The sequence below is a fragment of the Phaseolus vulgaris genome, chromosome 8 (assembly GCF_051622355.1).
Source record: "Phaseolus vulgaris cultivar YP4 chromosome 8, ASM5162235v1, whole genome shotgun sequence".
Classification (NCBI taxonomy): domain Eukaryota; kingdom Viridiplantae; phylum Streptophyta; class Magnoliopsida; order Fabales; family Fabaceae; genus Phaseolus; species Phaseolus vulgaris.
The window spans coordinates 18,196,442-18,221,168 of NC_143505.1; the positions used below are offsets into that span (position 1 = coordinate 18,196,442).

At 31.1% G+C, this 24,727-nt stretch overlaps 2 protein-coding genes and 1 pseudogene across 5 annotated transcripts; all 3 read left to right on the forward strand.

Annotated features, from left to right (window-relative positions):
• Positions 1 to 6,194: 6,194 nt before the first annotated feature.
• LOC137823483 (transcriptional corepressor LEUNIG_HOMOLOG) lies at positions 6,195 to 14,771 on the forward strand. Of its 4 annotated transcripts, none has more exons than XM_068628647.2 (19): positions 6,195 to 6,445; positions 6,565 to 6,622; positions 6,883 to 6,969; positions 7,108 to 7,205; positions 8,591 to 8,700; positions 8,786 to 9,075; positions 9,191 to 9,266; positions 9,367 to 9,475; positions 10,012 to 10,064; positions 10,156 to 10,407; positions 10,876 to 10,947; positions 11,059 to 11,274; positions 11,853 to 11,994; positions 12,070 to 12,179; positions 12,398 to 12,547; positions 12,713 to 12,868; positions 13,029 to 13,145; positions 13,559 to 13,756; positions 14,289 to 14,771. In XM_068628647.2, exons 3-19 carry the CDS (start codon positions 6,920 to 6,922, stop codon positions 14,430 to 14,432), a joined length of 2,343 nt encoding a protein of 780 aa, XP_068484748.2. In that variant the 5' UTR covers positions 6,195 to 6,445; positions 6,565 to 6,622; positions 6,883 to 6,919; the 3' UTR covers positions 14,433 to 14,771. The 4 variants fall into 4 exon arrangements, with proteins under 4 accessions (XP_068484748.2, XP_090149605.1, XP_068484747.2 ...); XM_090293479.1 differs by having other exon boundaries at positions 6,229 to 6,445; positions 10,012 to 10,076; XM_068628646.2 differs by having other exon boundaries at positions 6,230 to 6,445; positions 8,792 to 9,075.
• Positions 14,772 to 21,709: 6,938 nt separating this feature from the next.
• On the forward strand, positions 21,710 to 23,702 carry LOC137824708 (uncharacterized; annotated as a pseudogene).
• A 420-nt stretch (positions 23,703 to 24,122) lies between these two features.
• Positions 24,123 to 24,546, forward strand: LOC150025476 (uncharacterized). The gene has a single exon (XM_090294513.1). It carries the CDS (start codon positions 24,138 to 24,140, stop codon positions 24,489 to 24,491), a length of 354 nt encoding a protein of 117 aa, XP_090150639.1. The 5' UTR covers positions 24,123 to 24,137; the 3' UTR covers positions 24,492 to 24,546.
• The last annotated feature ends 181 nt before the right edge of the window (positions 24,547 to 24,727 follow it).

The window sequence follows — 24,727 nt, forward strand, 5'->3', positions numbered from 1 at the left end:
ATTCTCTTTTTCACACATGAAATGTTGTATCTCTGTCAAACTGTGATTGTTCAGCATTCCTTCACGTGAGAAGGGTATTTTATTTTATAGAGAACAGTTTCTAACCACTTTTAAAAAACAGTTACAGAGCAGTTTAAAAAACAACAGATTGATTATAAAAACAACAGGTTAAATGTTGATAAAACTGCCAGCTAAGCTTAATTGAAATAACAGACCGAGCTTTACCTTTGGTGCCCTAACAGAATTTCGAAAAGCCTTTAACAGAGAAGAAATAAACCGATTGCTTCTCAATAAAACAAATTTATTTTTGTACTGAATCAAACCATTTAAAAAAATTTAAAAAGCTTTTCCAAAACCATTTAACCACATCATGAGCTTGATCTTACTACCTTGATTTGGTATCTAGAATGGGTCATGCAGCAAAAGGCAACCTTGAATACACACAAGCCTAAAATACAGAAATACCTAAGACACATAGCCACTTTCAAAGCAACCTAGCTAAAAACTACACCAAACACACCAATGCAAGGTTGAGATGAGCTTCATCCATCTCCAACAAATAAGACAGGTATGATATGACATTCTTACAACACTAGAATTTCAGTCTATTCTAGTAGTGTTCAAAATACCTATCAGTTTTCTCTCTAAGCTTTGCAACAATTTGGAGAGGAATTTAATCTTATCTACATGTTTTTGTTTTGTTTCCAAGCTTCTTGGATAAGAAGGTGTAGAAGTCATTAATCCATAGGGGTAAAAAAGATGCAAAGGAGGAAGCATAAATAGGAAGATTGAAATAAGAGGTGTTTATTTATTTATTTATTTACTTTCCCCCTTTGACTCTTTAATGTGAATGAAAGAGATGGGTTACTGGAAGACGATGCAATGATATATTGATTCGGATGTAACATTAATGGTGACTACCAGTTATTATCTTTGAACCGATGACTATGCTTCAGAAAATGACAAAGGTCCACTTACTTTTAGTTTTGTCATTGCTGATGGTTTCCTAATTTGTAGTATGAATTTTAAGTTTATTAAATTAAATAAAAATATCAAGTTGTTAGTGCTTAAACTTAATCTACTTACGTCTCAAAATAACTAAATATAAAATATTAAAAAATAAAGGCAACATTTAACCTTATTTTTATTACTTAAAGTAATTTATCAATTTTGAAAACTTTTATAATTATAGGAAGTATTTACTTTGAAATAAAGTTATATTTTTTACTTAGATAACTAACATAGTATTGATCACTTATTTATTTAATTTTGTTAAAAAATATAACTTTATTAAATATTATTTTAAAAATTAAAAAATATTGGTTACCAATTTTGAACTGTGTTTATTTTTTATATCTAACTTTTAATTTTTTTTCTTACTAAAAATAATAATGATAATAATAACAAGATGAAAGTATTAAGAATGAAAAGAATCTTGATAAAGTGGTGAGGGTGCACACTCATGACTAAATCAAGATGATTTTCCATCTTAATTCTAAAAGTAGAGTATACTTTTTTGTATATGTTTTACGTTGGTTATTTCTATATTATTTGAAGTTGATATTGAATACATGTTTATTTTAGGAAAATAAATTTAATCAGTTTAAGTGTTTGGTTGCAAGTTTTAAAGCGGTATTTTCAGCTAATAGTTTTACACCAACATTTGTTTTAGTGTAGTATTTTTTTTTACATATACACTGTAGGTGGTTGTTATTACCGATGAACTCAAATTCTAAGTGAGTTTGAGATGTTTGTCTTTGGAGGACCTATATATAATCTTTCGAGATTAATTGACTCTATGTCGATCACTTTCTTTTTAATTGTGATGAATAGAAATGTGACATCTCCAAATTGGAATAACATGGAATGAGTAGTTGCAAAACGGGTATGGAACGGATCACGAATTAGAGTAACTTGTTTCATAATATGACTTCAAATATAGATAAATAATACTGGTTAGACAAGTAGTACTTCGACAGAGTGTAACTTTATTCACAGTTTTCCGTAGTAAGTCCCAAGGTTGTCTTCAAAGATAAAATTGAAATTTTCTTTGGTCTGGTGCTTGAGCAGGGTTGGCGTTAATGACACATTATAAAATGTCTTCATCTGAGTAGTAAATTTGAAAAATTAAATTGGAGAAAATAGATTGTAGGATCGAGTATGATACCATTAGGAAGATCAATATTGTTGGTGAAGAAAAAGGATGAAGAATCTAGATTATGTGTGAAGTTTTGAAAGATAAACGAGATTGTTGAGGGATGATGGTATGATGGATCAAGTTGCATGAAACATCAATATTTTCCAAGTAGACATGAGATTTGGGTATCCATAACTTTAAGTAAAAAAAGAATATGTGTATAAGACAACCTATAGATCCAAATATGATCGGTAAGAGTGAGTAACGATGTTGTCGCAAGGCTAGCATGGAAACGAAAAGTTATATGGATTTAATTTATTATTACAGGAAGTTGATTAGTTACATTCAATATTGTAAGAATCTCAAGTACTTGTTTGATTAGAAAAGACTAGACACGAGACAAAAGATATTGGTGAAGTTATTAAGGGAGTAAGATTTCAAGTTTGTGTACCATCCAGGGAAGGAAAATTTTGTTGAAACCGTCACGAGCAAGGAGACATTTCAAGTGTCAATTGTAATGGTTAAAGACTCAAATTAATGGAGTTTTAAGAACTACATGAATTGAGAATTTCATTATGGAGGTAAAAGGGGAATTATGAGGTTTAGGATAAGTTGTTTGTATTTGCAAACAAGAAGTTAGAGAACATAGTCTTGTATAAAGTTATAAAAATGATTTAATATGCATCACGCATAACTAAGATAATATTTGAAGAAGGTTTTTTATGGTTCAACATAAAGAAGAAGTGGCTCCATAGGTCCTTGTTTGTCTGACCTATAAAAGACTGAAGTGGGGTATCAAAGACCTGGGATAATGTTACAAAATTGGACGTGACTAGGTAGAAATAAAGTTGTTTTCTTATGTGTGGCTACTTTTTCACAAACAATGAAAGTACATAATTGAATCTGGATTGCGATAGACCGAGTAATGAATGATGCATAATTCCTTTTGGAGAAGATGGAGAGAGTTTTGAAAGATTATTAATTTTAGTGGAATTACTATCCTGGGAAAGGAAATATTGTTGCAGATGGTTAAAGTCACGAGGAGACATAATTATATGGTTGGAGTTGAGTGGAAGTTTCAACCGTTTAAATTTGAAAGTTGTAGTACATTTGTCATAACTAATGAATTTCTAGAAAAAAAAGTGGGAATACGGAAATTGGTGAAATTCAATTTGAAGAATATTCTAAAATTACTAAATTATGAAAAATAAAGATTTTTCTATGGGAGGTGAATGGTATCTTGAAATTTAGAAACAAAATATGTGTGCTAGAGAATGATAAATTGAATTAGATGGGTTATTTAAGAGTCATGAAAGCAAACTCAGTTTACATCTAAGTATGACACAAGGGTATCAAGATTTAAGGAAGTTTATTTGGTGACATGGTATGAAGGAAAATATAGCCAAGTATGTAGCTACTCATTTATCTTGTCAAAAAAAAAAAAAAAACAAACACCAAACAAATAATGACTTGGAGGTATGTTAATATAGTTTTGACATAAATGGGATGAGAGTTAAAGAAAAATATTCCCATGAGTTTTGTCACCTACTTGTCACATACAATGAAGAAAAATGACTTTATGAGTAATATGGGATGGTTAAATGAAGACTATGCATGTTCTATTCATGGAAGAGAATGGTATGCTTGAGGTAATGCCAATAATTGGGTGAGATAGGAGGTCTCAGTTTGACAAAAGTGGTGAAAAGATGATATTGGGTACTGTAACTAATGTTAAGGAAATTTGTGTTTGTTTGGGTTATTCTTACCTTTTCATAAAGTTGGGAATGAATCTTTTAACACATGGTATTGGATGGAGTGAGATGGTGGTAGATCTTACTCTTAGTTCTAAGCAGAGGTCTATAGTAAGATATCGAAGCCTTCATTTATCTTCACCAAGAGGAAGCTAGTCAAGCAATTCTTTTTTATCGCTTCAGTTATTAGCAACTGTGAGCCAAATTTTGAGAACTATGATGATTAAAGACATCTTCAATCAGGAAAAAATTTGAAGCTGATAAATAAAGAAGACCTTTAGATTTGTCTATGGATAATCATGATTTTATGAGAGTTACGTCATTCCTTGGTGTAAGGAGAGCAATCATATCTAAGAAGATGACTCCAAAGTTCATAGGTTCTTACTAGATTCTCAAGAGAATAGGTTCTACTGCCTATAAAATTATTTATCTCTTCCGTTAACCAACATTCATTATGTCCTTCGTGTATATATATTCTAAAGTCTAATTTAGTTAAATAAAAAATCTCTTTATTAAAGTAAAGTTAGTTAAAATTTTAGGTTCTCAAGTAAGGTAACTTCATGGTAGAAATATCGATATAGTTAAAGTATTGTGAAATGCCATATGATGTGATTCAACTTGAAAAATAAAAGAGAAGATAAGATAATCATATCCTAATATTTCTTGGTAAGCTAATTTTCGAGGACAAATTTTTTGAAGGTGGGGATAATGTAACAACGTAAACAAAAAGTAGAAGAAAAGAAGCCGAGCAAAATCCCCCTCCTTTACGTAACTTTCTTTCTCTCTTTCCCAATTTCTCTTCTCTCCCTTCTCTCTTCAATTTCTCCCCCATAACTCATCTATTCCAAAATCTGATCACACCATGTTGTAGCTGAGGAGTTAGGGTACATTTCTACCCGATCAGATTTTCAAACAGAGTAAGTTTATTTTTACTATAAAGATCCCTTATTATTTGTTTTTCTCTATGACCTAGTCATCAATCTTAGTGGGGTCAGTTGAGAAAAATGTATCTTTGAACTTGATTAAGCTCATACTAAAATTTGGCAATGTTTGGATAACTTGCTTTAGGTTCCTAAATTTTGGAGTGATTCCCCTGTTTGATGTAGAATTTCCATCAGAATAAGAAATTTCAGGCAAGGGAAGCTAACTTTAATTTTTAATAGTACCCTAAGCTAGAAGATCTGAATGTGGAAGGGACGTGGTCCCAAGTTTTAACTTCTCTTGCAGGCATGTTATTTGATAAAATTGATTTTATGTTGTGTGAATATGTATACATATTATATTTTAATAGTTTGAAAGTTAAATATTGTTTTTTATGTTGGAAAAGTTCTTGAATGGTATGAATTTTTAAATGTTATGTGATTGAATGATATGTATTATATATGAATGATGAGAATTGTATGAAATTGATGTCATACATTTGGGATAATATACGAGTTGTTGTTTGATGACATTAAGTATGAAAAGTCTATGCTTAACAGAGATCCTCTAGTTTCACTGATAATCTAAGTCATATAAACTAAGAAATCAGGTGGTGAGAAGTTAATGAGGGAGTTCATGCAACCGGATCCTGCTGTAGACATTCAATATTCGATGTTTGAACTTACCTTGATCCTTGATGTATGGATTAGGTGTTAGTCTCTGGTAGGGACATACTTAATGAATCTTCCGGAAGACATGACTTCATGTGTAGTCTGTGTAATTGAAATGAAATCAAAGTACTAGGATTGAAATGAAATCCAATGATTGTGATTGAGAAATTGATCCATGTAATTTGGTTTACTCTTTTGATTGAATGAACTAACTTACCCTTACTTTTCTTGTTGTGTTTGAATTGCGATAACGGTACTATGTACACGAGTAGATGATGATCATACAGGTGCAGGAGAGCTTGAAAGGCTTTAGAGTATTGTTTTGAACCTTATATTATAAATATTTGAAATTTTGAAGTCCTAATCATATATTATGAATGTTTTGAAAAACTCTAAACTTGTATATAAACATGTAGGATTTGTATTGTAATAATTAGATGTATTTTTGTCGTGTTACAATACATAAGTAACTGTAGTCATTTTATTTATTTATTTTCTAATATATATGTATATTTATTAAATGAACTATAAATTTATAGTAATAATATAAATGTGTAAATAATAATTTTTTATATATAAATGTGTAAGAGTTATTTAATTTTTAATATATAAATGATAAAATAAAAAAGTACTATAGATAGATAGAGATGTAAATGATAAATTTACATTTGTTGTGTATGTAGTACAAATATTTAAAAAATAACCTAACTTTCCACCTTCTAATAAATATCTCTCATCTCTTCATCGATGCTCACTCCACTTGTGCGAAACTCAAGCGTGGTTGTTGCACTTCACTCACACTCAAACAAGTTCCACGCTTTTCTCTTTTCTCTTTTTTCCTTTTTTTTTCTGCGTTTATTCTCCACAAAAATCCAAGATTTTCTGGGCTCACACAAGCTTATCCTCTGCGCGCGTTCCTGTAAGAGGTTCTGATCACTCTTGTTTCAGTCCAACACCGTCTCAAGGTTGCAAGAACGTGAAATAAATTAATAAAAATACGTGTTTTTTTATGGGTCACCCTTGAATTGAATTGCGTCATGCCTTTTATTTTCGCTCAATTCTGAATTTTCCTTGCTCGGGACAGGTTTTTGTGTCGTGGATAACTTCTGGGGCGGTGGTTTAAGCTTTGATCCGAGAGACTGGTATGCTCCTTTTATCTCTTTCTGGTTCAATTGGGAGAGTTGAATTTGACTGCGGACTTTTCTTTGGTCTGTGCCGTTTTTGAGAATAAGAGGGAATTAGAAGGAAAGGAAATAAAAATTGTCAACAATTGAGAGTTCAATTCACGGTGGCATTTAGAAGGTTGAATTGAACAAGGAAAAAATGAATGGAGCGTGATTGCTTGTATTATGAGTTATTTTTATATTTAAGGTTCCCTAAATTAATTTTTCCTTCTTTACAGAGAAGATCTCTAGTCTCTTGGAATTGGGTTTGTCCTGATGAAGCCTACTATGGCTCAGAATCAGAGTAATTGGGAAGCTGATAAAATGTATGTTGTCTCTTGCTTTATTCTTGCCCTGTTTTTGTTTAATTATAATTATAATTATTATTATTTCTCCATTTTATGCTTTGATCCTGACTTGTTTGTTTATTTGCTTCCCTATTTTTTTCTTATGTTATTCTGCAGGCTTGATGTTTATATTTATGATTATTTAATGAAAAGAAAATTACATGCCACTGCGAAAGCTTTTGTCGCAGAAGGAAAAGTTGCCACGGATCCAGTAGGTAAGATTGCTGATTATTTTTTACAATGTTAATGTTTTGCCTTACCACCATGGTCATTGTATGAATTGGGTCAAAATGTTTGTCTTGTTTTTGGGTGGATAGTTTATTATTAGTCTATATTTCATTGCTTTAGGGGTTGGGTTTCTTTGTTAAACATGTACGGTGTGTTTGTTTGTGGGAAACTAGGGGAAAAGGAAATATATTGGATTTGTAAATACAGGGCAAAGAGAAATTTTGGAGTGGGGCCACATCAAGAAGAATTTCTCCAATAACTACTGCGAAATGGGAAGGAAGAAGGGGCAGTGAATTATTTTTCTTTTTGCTTTTAAATGTTTGAAAAATTTAATAACGTTTATAACATTAACATATAAAATAATTTTATATCAAGAAAAAGATAATATTATTAAGAGTTTACTTTTGATATACGGTACAAAAATTTATACTATCATCTAGTAAGATATCATCTTAAGTATGAATTTTAAAGTAGTTATCATAGTCACTGGGACTTAGATTAATTACTGTGGGGTTGTTCCAGGTTATCCAATGGTCCAAATTTGAGTTTTGGGTATGAATTGCATATTTAATAGAATCCTATGATTTGGTACGTTTTGTTATCTCTACTTATATGTATCACAAGATAAATCTTAAATTACTTTGTATCTTATTATACATGAATTAATCTATGTAATTTCGTATCATACAATTCGATACAAAATCATGAATTGTGATTCAAAAAATTGTTTTGCAATTCTTGATTCAAATATCAATTTGATAACATTGAAGAATTGTGTTCTATACATGGAAGGAAAATGCTGTGGCCAATAGTAATCTTACCAGGGTTGTATCCTGGGGAGGATTGGTAAAGAACAAGAAGGTAATTATCATAATAGACAATGATTTTCAATAATATTACAATCTAAGATGAGTTGATAGTGTACAAAAATTATATATTGATAGTGTATTTTACTTACATTCATTTAAAGAATTTTTTAATTTGTTTAGTTTTTTATATCATTTATACATTTCTTTTCACTTATCTAAAAAGTTAGGGAGAAAATTTTTCACTTTTTGTTTTTATTTCTATCGATCCAAACAAGGGCTTTTTCTACTCTATTCCCCTTTTATTTACACCTTTCCTATTTCTTTCTTTCTCATTTTTTTTCTTCCTCCTTGTCGAGAACAGTAGAGAATTGGTTTCTCTCGTAGATCAACTTATCCTTTGAGCTTGTGCTTTTTCCTTTCTCTTACCTTGGAAAATCTCGGCTTTGTTTAAACGTTGTTGTTCAAACACAGGGGACATTATTGTTAGTTAATGATAGTATATATGTTGAAGGCAGTGGAACAATGGAGTGTATGTTTGAGTTGTATTGTTTGGTCCTTGACAGCTATTGATGCACCTGGAGGATTTCTTTACGAGTGGTGGTCTGTCTTTTGGGACATCTTCATCTCAAGGACAAATGAGAAACATTCTGAGGCTGCTGCGGCTTACATTGAGGTGGTCTTATCATGTTGAATCTATGTTTTTTCTGTTCCTTAGTTATTATTGTTAGCAAACTGAATATATATTTGCATGTTGGTAGACACAGCAAACAAAAGCTAAAGAACAACAACTTCAAATGCAGCAAATGCAACTAATGCAGCAACGCAATGCACAGTTACAGCGAAGAGATCCTAATCATCCTGCCCTTGGTAGTTCCATAAATGCTATGAACACGGAAGGAATGTTGGGGCAGCAACCAGCAAGTGTGTTGGCAATGAAAATGTATGAAGATCGAATGAAACACCCCCAACCAATGGATTCAGAGGCATCTCCAACTCTTATGGATGCTAATAGGATGGTCTTACTCAAATCAGCAGCTAGTCATCAAAGGTAAATAAATTTACTTAAGTTTTTGGTTACTGTGGGTTAGAGTGCTACTTTTAAAACTGGATCTTAACAACTTGGATTGGGCTGCTAATGTTTTGGATTCTTTTTGCTGCCTCAGCCAATTGGTTCATGGAAATTCAGGGAATATGTCAACTGCATTGCAGCAAATTCCTGGGCGAACTCCTTTGAACACTGTAACTACTTCAACCATATTCTAAGTTAGCCATTTCTCGTGCTTTTTCTACTATTTTCACTTCTACCTGTGACAAGTACCTTGATAAATTAAATTTACAGGACATCAAAGCCGAAGTTAATTTAGGTGCCCCTCCAAAGAGTGTGCCTATGGATACATCAGTTTATCGGCAAGCAATTTTACAATCAAAATCAGGGCTAGGCAATGCAGGTATTACCAACGTGCCACCTTCATGTTGTTACATCAAATTTCTACCTTAATGACTATGTATGAATAATATTAACTTTCCGTCTTCATAATTAACTTTCTGTGTTCCAGTCCTTTCTCTGTCTTCATCATCACTCTCTTTTTCTTCTATGCATTGCTGTGGTTTAGAAGGCCACGGTGCTGCTGCATCATGTGACATGTTTTCAGTGGTGAAAAATGAAAGATACTTTTCTTTCCTGTTGTTTTCCTTAATAATCGTTTTTCTCAAGTTTAAAATTATGATACCCAATTATCTTCTTTAGTGATGAAAGAAATTCTTCATTGGAAATGTAAGCTTTTTAACCTTGCAATGGATTCAACCATGCATAGGTAGTGTGGGTTTTATTTGTAGTTTCAATATTAATCCCTTGCAGAGATATTCCTCATGGCCTTGTTAGATACTGCTACTTAAATTTGTCTTCCATATACAGTGCAGAATATAGACATGGTGGAATCTTTCTATTGACTGTTATGATTTTGTTTATTAAATTATCTTTCAGGATTAAATCAAGGAGTTACAGGTCTTCCATTGAAGGGTTGGCCTCTAGCATCTGTAAGTTGAATGGTATCTTCATAAATGCTGTTTCTCTTTATCTGTTGAACTCCTTGAGAGTGGAATTATAGACCAATTATTTCCTTTACAGGGAATTGATCAACTAAGGCCTAATTTGGGTGTACAAGTTCCAAAGCCCAATTTGACAACCCCGAACCAATTTGTTATGTCATCACAACAGCAACATGTCTTGACACAGAATAACCTTGGAAATTCTAGTTATGGTGACATGGATCCTCGTAGGCTTTCTGGTCTTCCTCGAGGTAGCTTAAGTGCAAAGGATGGTCAGTCTAGCAGAAATGATGGATCTATTTGCTCCCAAATGCAGTCTGATTCACCTAAGGTTGGACTAGCTTTTTAAAAAAATTTAAAATGTCAATTAGAATTTAAAACATCAATATTTGGTTAACATGTATAATATTTTTCAATTCAATGTGCAGCACTTGTGGAAAACTTTTAAGAATAGACTTGCAAAAATTAAACTGAAGTTCTAAGAATTGCTTGAGTGGAAGCTTCCTTGGTAGTTGATAGTTCTATACATGCAAAAACATAGCCTTATCCCACTAGACATAAACAAATAGAGGAATTAGTACATCTTATTCTTAAAAGCCATAATAAAAAATTAAAATATTTCTTATGATTCCAATCTTTAGATTGATACATCATTCCTAATGACTTCACTATAACTCTTTCCAACATAATCAATGTTTTATATTGTATTTGCCTTGTATAATACAAATGGAAACTGAGTACACAATTGAAGATCAATTTTAATATTCCCTTTTGGTTTTATCTTTAATGGATGTGGCAGATGAAGATGGCTCAGTCACAACATTCATTATCTCAACAGCAGGAACAATTACAGCAACATCAACTGCAGCAGGTTGTGCTTAATGTCTTACTTTTTTCTTATGTGGAATTTGACCAACTGTCCCACCCAAAATTTGTCTCAATTTTAAAGCTAATTAACATAGTGTTTCTGCTTTGACATCAGAATAACAGAAAAAGAAAACAACATTCTGGAGCTGCCAATAGCACTGGTACTGGTAACACTGCTGTTCCTTCACCTAATTCACCACCATCAACTCATACACCTGGTGATGGATTAAATACAGCAAACAACATGCAGCATGTTAACAATGTGCAAAAGAGCATGCTGATGTATGGTACAGAGGCAACAGGAGGCCTTGCATCATCGTCAAATTTACTGGTAAGTTTTGTCAATAATTTTAGTTTATTTATGTGTTTGTGTGATCATATAAATTATGTATTCTTTTCACATTTGTTGTGCTTATCTTGATTGTTGACCTGTATGGCATATGTTTTTACTTTGTACTTGCAGCTCTCTGACCTATCATTACATTTGTTTATTTCAGTAGTAATACGTTGAAAACTTCTATTTAGCTAGCTATTGAGATTGCAGCAAACAAGTAGAATATAAAAACAGTTCAGAGAGAGAGAGAGAGAAAGGAAAATCTGCATGATGTTTTGTTATTAGTCAATCACATGAGTAAAAGAAGTAGAATCTATTAGTAGACTAAGATACATCAAGTTATTGCAGAATTAACTGGATCATAACTTCCAATCAGATTCTAATATATTAATAGCTGTCATTAGTTGTTATTTTGTTGTTATCAGTTGCACAGAACCGAAACTAACTAGAACACTGTTTATATACTGTCACAATAACCATTAATCTTGATGAGAATACGAGTGTCCACGTTTTGCGATACTGAGTTAATAAGCTTGACTTTTTTGAGCTCTGGACACTATCGTTTCATAAACCAGGAGGACATGGAACGATTTGGAGATGTTGATGCCTTAGATGATAATGTAGAATCCTTTCTATCAAATGATGGTGGAGATGGTGGAAATCTCTATGGAGCAGTGAAACAAAGCCCGGCCGAGCAACAGAAAGAGTCTTCAAAAGGTAATCTTTATATATGGCTCTCTTCTCTATCTAAGTATTACTGGAAAGTATCACTAACTTCATTTTTCATTTCAGGTTTCACCTTTGCAGAATTTGGTAGCATTAGATCAAGGAACAGCAAGGTTACTTGTTGTCACTTTTCTTCTGATGGAAAGTGGCTTGCCAGTGCTGGAGATGACATGAAGGTAAATTCACTTGAATAATAATGATAGTGTGCGTGTGCCTCATTCAAGGAACATTTGGTGGTGAATATTATAATTTTTTTTCTTGTGAATTATCTTTTTCTATTATATAGATAATAGGATTATGCTGATTGGTCTCTACTATTTGGCTAATTTCCAAACAACTGCTGTGAGCAAAATATTCATTCTATGTTTCTTTTATGTGGGGATGTATTCATTAGGTTGTCTTCTGGAGCATGGACACTTTACAGACAGAGAACAGTCCTGCAGAACACAAAGCAGTTATTACAGATGTCCGTTTTAGACCAAATTCACTTCAGTTGGCAACTGCCTCAATGGATAAATCTGTGCGGTTATGGGACACAACCAATGTAATGGACTTTTTCCTGTTTTACTATAAATTATGTGTAGCTCATACATAGGATTTTTAAAACTTGTAACTATATTCTAGCTGCTTCAGGCCTTGTTCCTTGCGTTTGCAATTTATATTCTACTAGCTGCAATTAACTATTTTCTTTCTTTCTTTCAATGCACAGCCTACCCGTTGTGTACAAGAATATAGTGGGCACTCTTCAGCTATAATGTCTCTTGATTTCCATCCTAAGAAGACTGAACTTTTCTGTTTCTGTGATGGAGAAAATGAAATTCGGTATTGGAATATTAATTCGCCCAACTGCTCCCGTGTAACTAAGGTTTGTTGAGTAAATGCATTATATCATTTCCTCTGAATATTTTTGTTGAGTAAACGCATTATATCATTTGCTCTTAATATTTTTGTTGAGTAAACACATTTTACCATTTCCTCTGAATATTTTGTGACGTGTCTCTGATATTTTTCTCACCATTGTTTAGGGAGGTAATACACAAGTGAGGTTTCAGCCTAGATTGGGGCAGTTCCTAGCAGCACCTTCTGATAAAGGAGTGTCAATTTTTGATGTTGAAACTGACACAAAAATGTACTCCCTGCAGGTAAAATCTATATGCATATTTGCTTGCGTATCTATAATGTAGTATTGTAATGTAATCTGTTTTAAACAAAGATTATTCAAATTGTATAATCACAAAGGGATGAATTTTAAACCCATCCTTAATAAATTAAGGGTTGCTTATGTTATACAAGTTTCATATGCTAATATCTAATTATTTGATGGAGTTTGTTCTATTTTCTCTCTTCTCCTCTTTCTATTTTTATGGTCGTCAGTTATAATTATCTATTTTACAGTATAGATGAAAAAAATTTACTTGGAAAATCAGAAAGCAGATGAGACGCAATAATTTGTTGGAGGAACTGAAGATTTGTTATGGAACATTACGATCTTATTTGGAAGTTTGCATCTTTGATGGATTTTTGTAGTTTGAATTAAATCATTTAGTCTTTGTAGGGTCATCCTGAACCAGTGAACTATATTTGCTGGGATGGGAATGGTGAAGCCTTGGCATCTGTGAGTCTTAATATGGTAAAGATTTGGAGTTTGAACTCAGGAGAATGCATTCAAGAGATCACCTCCACTGGAAGCCAATTTCATTCCTGTGTTTTTCATCCAAGTTATTCAACTTTGTTGGTGATTGGAGGATATTCGGTAAGCTTTTGTTCATTACCTGTTGCAACTTGTAATAAACACATGGATTCAAAAACCATTCTTTTGGACTTGAATGCATCAGACCATGGAAAAACATCCCACTACACTGGGTTTGGCCTCATGGATAACAAAAATATCATTAGGCTCCATCAAAAGCCAGAAATTCAATAAATCCATTTATTTATGGTCTTCATAGTTCCAAACTTTCTTTGTCTTCCTCTGACTCTTATAATCACATCATTAACACTAAATCTTCTGGTTTCGTTCCCTTCACTTCCTTAAATTGAGTCATATGTCTTCCATGCACCAGCTATAACATCATTTCTCAGGGCAGCTAAATCCTGAAAATATGTTTTTTTAGTCTCAAATGATTAGAAGTAAAAAAAAAAGAGAAAAGGTTTACCTTGAGAAGTTTTGTTAGACGTGTAACCACACTTCTCATTTACTGTGACAATTAACATTGGTCTTCAATCATAATGTGTTAATCAGCGGCTAATTTACTAATATATATTTTTTCCTTGTGGTCTTGCAGTGCTTAGAGTTATGGAACATGAGCGAGAACAAAAGCATGACAATCCTTGCACATGAAAATGTAGTATCTTGCATGGCTCAGTCTTCTGTCACTGGAATGGTTGCCTCTGCAAGTTTTGACAACTATGTAAAGCTGTGGAAATAAAATCCACATTTTAGATCCTAACATCACCTATATTCTTTATCAATAGAGACCTTACTCAAAGCAAAAAGGGGTCTCTGAATTTTTTTTTATCTTTTTCATATAATAGTGCCAATCCCAACCCCTTACCATACCTTAATCTTAGTTGCCTTCTCCGTACGTAGATGTTGTAATAAGGTATACTACTAGACTCTACTATACTAGTACGTAAATATTTATACAATTTTGCATTTAGAATCCTTAGCAATGTGTACTTGGAGACATTGCACTCAGCTGCATGTTTTATGTGGATTGTGAAAACTAGTGGAATTTTATCAACACCATAGTGTGATATTACATTTATTTGGCTGTGTAATTTACTATTATAGCAGCTCCAGCAAAATTGAAGGTAATTTATTTTTGCACTTAAGAAATCATTATTGTAATTGGAGTTTAATTTGTTTACTTCGAGAAATTAAAATACACTCCTATAACATGTATCATTAACTACATCGTTTCATATTTTTTAATTGAATTATATTTCTCAGAACTCAACTAAAATACCAAATTTCATATTAATATGAAGTTATTTGATATTTTATTAGCAAAGAATAAAATTGATGTTATATATATATATATATATAATATGTCATGTAAATCGTGCCAGGGATGAACGTAAGATTATAAGATAATATATCTTAGTAAATGGATAGGCACCAAAATGCTTTTTGAACGTCACAACATAAAGATAAAGAAACCTTAAGGCCCTGGTGTATTGTAGTATAACTACCAAAAGACTCAAAAATTACAACTTTACAAATTATCTAAGTGCAATTTCTTCCTGCAATTTTAACCTGCACCTTGTCATTTTTCAAATTTCTAAAATTACCCTTATTTTGAATTTGGAAATCCAGAATAATAAATAAAATTAAAAAAAAAACATTCTGGAAAAAAAATCCAGAATACAAAATTAAAAATACATTTCTGATGAAAATTTCTGAAATTTAAAAATGTGTTTCCGAAATTAAAATCCATAATATTTCTGGATAAAAGGTTTTTATTTACATCCTCCTTTTATATAAGGTTATTTTCGTCATTAAAAATACATTTTTGTCATTTTCAATACCAGATTTGTATTTTGGAATTGATATAGGAGAGGGAAAAATTGCCTTACTTAAGACCACAAAAATAATTCATAATAGTTCCCTTCATCAACGTGCATTAAGAATGTGCCTCATTAAATTCTTACTACAGATAAAAAAAATAGTGAAGAAAAAAGAGTATATCTTTCTTCAATAAATGTGTTATTTATTCTTCCGTAACTTGTAAACTATCATCATTAAGATAACAAAGTCCAATGATGTGACCAGTTGCTCAAAGGTTTTTTTTGAAAAATATTTTGTAAATAAATTTGCTAGATTTTCACATGAGCAAACCCTCTATAACATTCTTATGAAGATCACTAATTAAAAATAATCTGGAAGAATATGGTTAGTTGTATACTCTTTAGTATATAATTTTTTCAATTGAACAATATGGTTAGTCTTCATATACAATATTGATATCATTTTATCTAAGAATATTCTTACATATGTTCAATTAAACATATTCTTGACTTGCCTCATGTAATAATAAAATTCTTACATGATTAGAAAATGTTGTTTGTTTCATAGATCGTTATGAAATTATGTCACCACATGTGAATAAATATCGTATTAGTGATTGATCATTACGAGAATCTGTTAAATAATTTGTATTTATATAACCAATTAAATATGATTTTGAAATATTTGAATAAAACAAGTTTATATTCATAGTATCCTTAAGATAACAAAACATATGATTTATTCTAATCCAATATCTTATTGTAGGTGAAAAATTATATCTTGTTAAAAAATTTACAACAAATGTTATATCAGGTTGAGTATAGTAAGCAAGATACATTTGTGCTCCAATAACACTAAGATATGATACTTTGGAACCAAAAAGTTCTTCATCCTTCTTTTAAGGTCCAAAGGAATCTTTATCTACATTTAGAGACTTTACAATAATTGAAGTGCATAATGGATATAATTCATCTTTGTAGGAATGCTTAAACACTTTGTGTTATGTAAATCTCTTGATATATGGAATTACCTTTATTTAAATACTCAATTTGTAATCTCAAATAAATAAATTCCTTTCCATGTCTTTCAACTCAAATTATTTCTTTAAGTAATCAATTGTCTTTGTAAACTCTATAGGAGTTCCAATAATGTTTATGTCATCTACAAAAATAACAATTATGATAAATTGATTTTTTGATATTTTCACATAAATATAAGGACAAATGCTCAATGAAGTGATTATAAGAAATGCGTCCAAATTACTTTAATCCATAAAGGAACTTGTTCAATTTGATTAAATAATCCTTTCAAAATTTGCATTGTTGAATAAATTAAATCCTTCAATAGATTTCATTTCAATGTCATTTTCAAGATAGTCGTATAATTAGGTCGTGACAACATCCATTCAATGTAAATTCGAACATTTCTTTGCAACTAGAGTAATCAAATATCAAAATTGCATCCAATATAAGTGAATATGTCTCTTTAAAAGTAATGCCAAGTTTTTGTGAAAAACATTGAACAACTAACCGTGTTTTATATATAAGAATTTGACCGTTCTCATTTGATTTTTGCACAAAGCCCATCTATACCCAATTAGTTTTTACATCCTTAGGTTTCTTGCAAGTTCAAAAATCTTTTGCTTAATAAACAAATCAAATTCTACTTTAATTACAATTTCCATTTTGGTCAACATTTATTTGTTGACAATCTCCAATGGACATTGTAGTTCTCCATTATTTGTGTTATTCAACAATGACTTTATTTTGGATCCATGCTATTTTATTTTATCCAACAATAACGTCATCATTTTCAACAATTTTAAGGTATTAAAGGTTCTCCAAATCATATCTTATGTTCAAGGAATCGTTTGGAATTTCCACCTCATCAAATGAATCATTTGAAACTTTCAACTCCTTAATTGAATCTTCTTACTTTTAAGTTCCTTGACTTGTTTGTTATATTAGATTGTCCAAGTGATAAGTCTATTCAGACATTAACAATTGGAATATGTTATTTAGTTATCATTTTTATGTCATCAAACTGATCTTGTCATTGATTTTTTAATCTTTATAGATAAATTATCTTTTAAACTTCTAGTTCATATTTATATGAGGATCAAAATGAGATAATCTACATTCACTTATAAGAATGGAGCAAAACTAATGATACATGCATAATGACTTTTCATTTAAAATTAATTATTTTGTTCAATCATAAAAATATATAAAATTAATTTAAATATTATTTAAAACGTTTTTTACGATATTGTTATAGGAGCAAATTAGTTGCATGAAAGTGGAGAATGTCTTCTCTAACATATCTTCATTATTATTTTTTTCTTCTATAAATTTTTAATTATAGAAGGTAATTCTAAACATTGTAGAATTATATTCACTAATAGTTTTAAAGTCCTACTGCAACAATAAATGCATCCAAACTTAACGAGCTTTTGGCAGAATTATAGTTTCTTGGTGGTCCTATCTTTCTTTTAAATTTCTCCATAAAATAAGAATATATTCAAATTTTAACCCTTCAGGAAGGTGGTGACAAAGAAAAATCATAAATTTAGTCTTAATTTATTCAAATACATAATTTCTTTTTTAATGACATCATTGAGACCTATTGCATCTAAATGTTTCAACATCTAATATCCTAATTAAATAATTATTTTTTTAATATAAAGAGCTAAAAATTTAAGTTTTCAAGATTGGATAAGTTCATAACTATGACAAGAAAATTAAATATTAAATTAAGAATAATCATATATCATTAAAAAATCTCATTACATATAAATTAATTTTAAAAACTAAAATAATTAATTGTCTGAAATAATTTTTATTATTAATAAAATTTGTAAAATAGTTTATAAATAATATTAATAAATAATCATAAAAAATAATTCATAATATAACAAAAATATTCATAACAGTCATATTTTTTTAAAATATTATCCTTTTTCTAAGTACTTATTTTTCAAAATTAAAAGAGGAATTACTTACCATTTATAAGAATAGAACTTTTCATATTCGCTGGATCAGTAATATTTCCTAATATGTGTTTTTAAGACAATGAATCTAATTATAATATAACTTTATATTATTAAAATACTATTATGAGTGAATGTTTAAGTACATTACATATTTACAACTATATATAACTGTGTACATTTTCCAAGAGTAATGTTTTAGGAAATATTCCAAGATTATAAATAATTTAAAGGTTTGCCTACACTTTTTCTTACTACTATCATAATTAAATCACTTATCTTCTTGGAAAAATGCATTAAAAAATAATTATATGTTGTATATATACGAGAATAAAAATGTGAATAAATAAATAATTCAGTGTTGTAAAATAAATAATAACTTAAACTTTTAGCATTATATAACTTAGTTATAATTTAATAAATAGTTTTTATAGAAACATGTTATTACCGTAAATTCTTTGTTACAGTGTCTGATTTTCCACATCATACCTTTCTCTGTCACATCTCTCACTAATAATGTCGTTTAGTACAATGAGAGAGAAAAAGTGACTAATATTTTTAGCACAAAAATGTGTCGTTTTCATCAGTATTCTCACAATCATTGCTCAATTATTGAAGCTTTATAAAAAAGATAGTAACAATTTCACTTTCACAACGTTTACATAGGGAAAATAATGACAAAACATAGGAAAATAACAGTTGCATCGTGCAGTCCAAATTTATATGAATTTAATCTAGATATACTAATTAATAATGTAAAAATTATATTATTGTTTAATTTTGATTTAAAAAGTATTGTTTATATAAATATTATTTTAAATTTGTATTTGTGAAAATTAATTAGTTGATATTTTTTTAATATTTGTACCTTGGGTCTTGTCTTATTTTTGTCTAATTCGTAGTTATACCTTAATAATCTTTCTTCTTTGTTGTTGACCTATTTTATTTGAGAATAATGTGATATATATTTCGATTGGGAGTTGTTTATTTCTTTTTGGTTGAGACACCCTATTCCAAAAAGTTATATTTTCAGTTTTGACATTTAATTTATTAATGAAACAATTTAATATAAACATGTATTTGAATACCATTGTGAGAATGTTATACTAAAATTATTTGAATTTTTGTATCATCATATAAATATAAATAAATATAAAAGGAATCAATAAATGCTCGCACAACAATATTTTCCTTGAAGTAGATTTCTTGAAAATATGTTTTGAAAATCTATGAAGATTGTTGTTTCTATATATTTTGCTTGAGCGTCAAGTTATCCTCAAGTGATGCTCAAATGAGGACTATCAACCACTACAAGAAAAATCCATTTTAGTTGCCAAGAGAAAGTGAGGGATATAAAAAAAGAAGTCACTAGCATGGGTGAATTCTACTCAAGTTGGACACAAAAGTAAATGTCAAATATTGTGTTCACAATGGAGACCTTTAACTCACACTAAAAAAATATTAAAATAATAATAATAATAATAATAATAATAAGTTAACGTATAGAATGATGACACAAAGTAGATACAATGAAAAAAAATTAAGTGATAGAATAATATTGAGTCTAGAATGGGGACACAAAGTGGATACAAGTTAAAAATTGTATAAAATGGAGACACAAAGTAGATGCAATAAAAAAATAAGTTGCAAAATGATACTCCGTCGAGAATGGGGACACAAAGTGGATGAAAATTAATATTTTATTACATTTAGCGTAGGTCAATGTGACACTAAGGTGATGTGGACGTTTATTGTCACCTTAGCCCACGCTAAGTTATTTAATGAGAAAAAAATAAAACATTAAAATTTTTTTTTCTCACATTTTCATTTTCTCACACTTTCAATTTCTCATTTTTGTCTCACACTTTCAAACTCATAATCTCAAAATTCCTCCCAAAAACCCTACGTCTTCTTCGTGGCTATTTCGCTCTCCTTAATTTCACTTATCGTTTTTGTCCTCGTGGCCATTTCGCTCTCCTTAAGTTCATTTTAATCATAGTTATTTCCTAGGTAGTGTCTCAAATGGCGACAATTTACTCACATTTGCTTTCTCACGTAGTGATCCCAACGACGACACCAAGTTTAATTATTGTTGGAGATCCCACATCGACTAGAGATTAATACATTTCATAGTATATAAGTGGGTGCAAACCTCATCTTGTAAGTCGATTTTATGAGGTTGAGTTAGGCTTAAAGTTCACTTTTTAATATGGTATCAGAGTCATTTCGAGCCTATCCTAGCGATTGTTTGTTGGGCTTATTAAGCCACTCGCTATTAGACCGTTACCGAACCACCCATAATATATAGTCTCACGCACGAGTTGGTAGCCTCGTCGTGAGGGGGGGTGTTGAAGATTCCACATCGACTAAAGATTAGAACATTTCATAGTATATAAGTGGATGCAAACCTCACATTATAAGCCGATTTTATGAGGTTGCATTAGACTTAAAGTTTACTTCTTAATAATTATTTAATTTTATATTCATTTTAGTGTCCCTCAAACCTACGCTATAGTTAAAAAATATATTTTTTTATGTAGGCTTTGCCAACACTACCTTGTAAATTTATGTCTCATTGGAAACTGTCTCTAATGCATAACCACTACAAGATTAACTTTCATTTCTATTGGGACGCTAAACCCACATTAATCCCATGTAGCGTTTCTCTTGCTCTTTGCGTCGCTCTTTCGAGGACTCTACTATAATTGTTTCTTGCAGTGAGCTTAGGTACGAAGTATTATTGCTTGAGTGAGTAAGCAGACACTCAAGCAATAAACCTTCTCAATCAAGCTATGATGTATATATTGAGCGAGAGATATGTCAAATAAATTCTCTTTGGTCATCGCTCAAACAATGGAGTCTAGTGAAGTGGGTGAGGTTGTAATGCTCTAAAGAAAATATGGTCACAACATATATTAGAAAAAAGAATAATAAGATTTACAATATAGAGATATTTACATACCATAAACAAGTGACCAAGGTTATCAAACTCTAGGGTTAACTCGTAAACCCTTACGAGTTTAAGGGTCAGGTGTAGGTTGCCGAGTCAACTCGGAAGCAAACTCAGAGTTGACTCCGTCAAACTCGGCCAAACTCGCGAGTCTAAGGTCGAGTCACCGAGTTGCACAAAAAAACCCAAAACGATGCGTTTTATTCTGATTAGGTTAGTTTTTAGGTTTTTTTAACCTGGCTCCATTCTTCTCACTATGCCATCTTCTTCTCTGCCACCATTGTCTAAGCATCTCGTCACACTGCACCGCGCCGCCCGTAGCATCGTGCAGCTTGTCGCGCTGCACATCCTCGTCGCACCACATCGCGTCGCGCATCCTAGTCGCAATGCATCGCGCAGTTGTCGCCTCAACCAGGTACGTCGTGCTTGTTGCTACGATGACTTTTAGGGTTAGGACAACTTGAGTTTTTTATTAGGGTTTGTTAAATTAGGTTGGGACTTTTAAAAAAAGGGTTGGGGTTTTTGGTGATTGGATTTAGGACAAATTGATTTTTTTTAGCTTTTTGGGCATATTTGTTTTTTTTTTTAATTTTAGGGCAGATTGGAATTTTTTTTAAATTTTGCCTAATTGATTATTTTGTTTAATTTTTTTTTTTGCACATTGTAAGATGTCTGGAAGTGATTCAAATTCAACATTTCCACCACTACCACATAGAAGTAAGAATGTTGCAGGAAATAGAACAAATATTGGATGGAAGCATGAAACTGATGCTTTAGGGAAGGGAAAAAAATGAAATGTTATTATTGCTAAAAAATATTTAATGGAGGAATTTTTAGATTCAAACATCATCTTGCTGGAACAAGATATGACTCTGAACCTTGTGTATCAGTACCAGAAGAAATCAAAGTTTTAATGTTGAAAGTTGTCTCAGAAGCTAAAGATGCCTCATTGAAGAAAAGAAAGTTCAATAGTTTTGGACAAACTGATGGTGAGGAAGAGAGTGAAAGTATCACTAGCATGATGTTTAAAAGTAAATCTACATCTCCTGATAGTGCTCAAGCTACTCTGAATCAAATATACAAGAGAGGTGATAAGGAAAAAAATTGATGCTCAAATTGCTGAATTTTTCTACACAAGTGCCATCCCATTCAATGTTATTAGAAATCCAGCTTTTGCAAAGATATGTGACATGATTAATAGATATGGTGTTGGCTATAAACCTCCAACATATCATGATATTAGAGAGAAGCTTCTGAAGCAAGTTGTGGACACAACTGATATAGAACTTGAAGAGTATAAGGAAGATTGGAAGAGAATAGGTTGTACCATTATGTTTGATGGATGGATAGACAAGAAAATACGTTCAATTTGTAATTTTTTGGTGAACAATCCTAAAAGAACTGTGTTTCTCTATTCATTAGATACCTCTAACATCTAAAAAACTGCATAAAAAGTATTTAAAATGTTGGATGATGCAGTATAATTTGTTGGTGAGGAAAATGTAGTGCAAATAGTTACTGATAATGCTGTAGATTTCAAGGCAACTGGAGAATTGTTGATGCAAAAAAGGGAGCACTTATATTGGACTCCATGTGCTACCCATTGTATTGATTTAATCTTTGAAGATTTTGAGAAGCAATTAAAGGTCCATGAAACTACTATTAAGAAGGGAAGAAGGATCACTACCTACATTTATGGTAGAGCAATGCTAATTACCATTTTGAAAAAGTTTACAAATGGAAGGGACTTGATAAGGCCTAGAATGACTAGATTTGCCACATCATACTTGACTCTAGCTTGTTTGTATGAAATGAAAACATCATTGATGACCATGTTTAACTTTGAAGAATGGAAAATAAGGAAGTTTGGAATTTCACAGGAAGGGAGAAAAGTTCAAATTGTGGTATTAGATAGTCGATTTTGGAAGAATGTAACTATATGCTTAAAAGTTGTTGCCCCTCTTATGGTGGTCCTTCGATTGGTAGATTCAAATGTAAAACCCACAATGAGATTTATATATGAGAAGATGGATTGTGCCGAAGAGAAGATTAAAAACAACTTTAATAATATCAAGAAAAGGTAACATTTCTAACTTTCTTCCATTTTAAATTCAAATACTTATTTATTTGTTTAATTATTTCTAATATAACATAATTGGTATGTAGTTATGAACCTGTTTGGAAAATCATTGATCAGAGGTGGAATAATCAGCTTCATAGGCATTTGCATGCAACTGCCTATTATCTAAACCCCCAATTGCCTATAAACCAAACTTTAGAAATGATGATGCTGAGGTGAAGGAGGGGTTGTACATATGCATGAAAAGATTGGTTAAAGATGTTGCAGAAAGGACACAAATCAATTTGCAACTTACTGATTTTCACTATTCAAGAGGAACATTTTCTTTGGAAAATGCATAGCTGAGTAGGAAAGGAATGTTACGTGGAGATTGGTGGGAGATGTTTGGGGATAGAACTTCAGAACTAAAGAGGTTTGTTGTTTGAGTTTTGAGTTTAACTTGTAGTTCTTCAGTGTGTGAGCGTAATTGGAGCTCATTTGAAATGGTAATTCAAGTTCTTGAAGTTATTTAAGGTTTTTCTTGATTTGATTTATATATTGACAAAATTTTCATATTTAATTATAGGTTCATACAAAAAGAAGAAACCGTTTGCACCAGAAGAAAATGAATGACTTGGTTTTTGTAATGTATAACTCAAAGTTGAGAAACAAACAAATTAGAAGATTTGTTGCTCTCCCATTTGAAGACATTGAGTCCGATAATGAATGGATAAATGAAGAAGGAGATGATGTTGTTGAGCTTGAGCAAACTCAAGTTGAAGGTGATGGTGTGAATGTTGACTTAGATGGAGGAACAAGTTTAAATGATTCAATTCTAGATGCATCTGATTTTGATAATATAGTTTTTGATGATGATGTTGATGGTGATGAAGATGATGATGAAGATGGTGATGAAGATGATGATGGAGATGATCATGAAGATCTTGGAGATGATTTCCTTAGAGGATTAGATGAATGAGACTTTTAAACTTGATAACATTTGTGTTGTTTTAGTTATTTTGTTGGTGTATGAACTTGTTTATTTCAATATTATGGATTTGGTATCATGAATTATTATTTTTTGTTAAATTTTTTATCTGAAGTAGACTCTTACGAGTCTAAAAGTCGGGTTTACGAGTCGGGTTAATAGGGCTCCCACAAGTCTGAGTAGACTATCGAGTCTGATAACCTTGCAAGTGACATATATTGATGTCT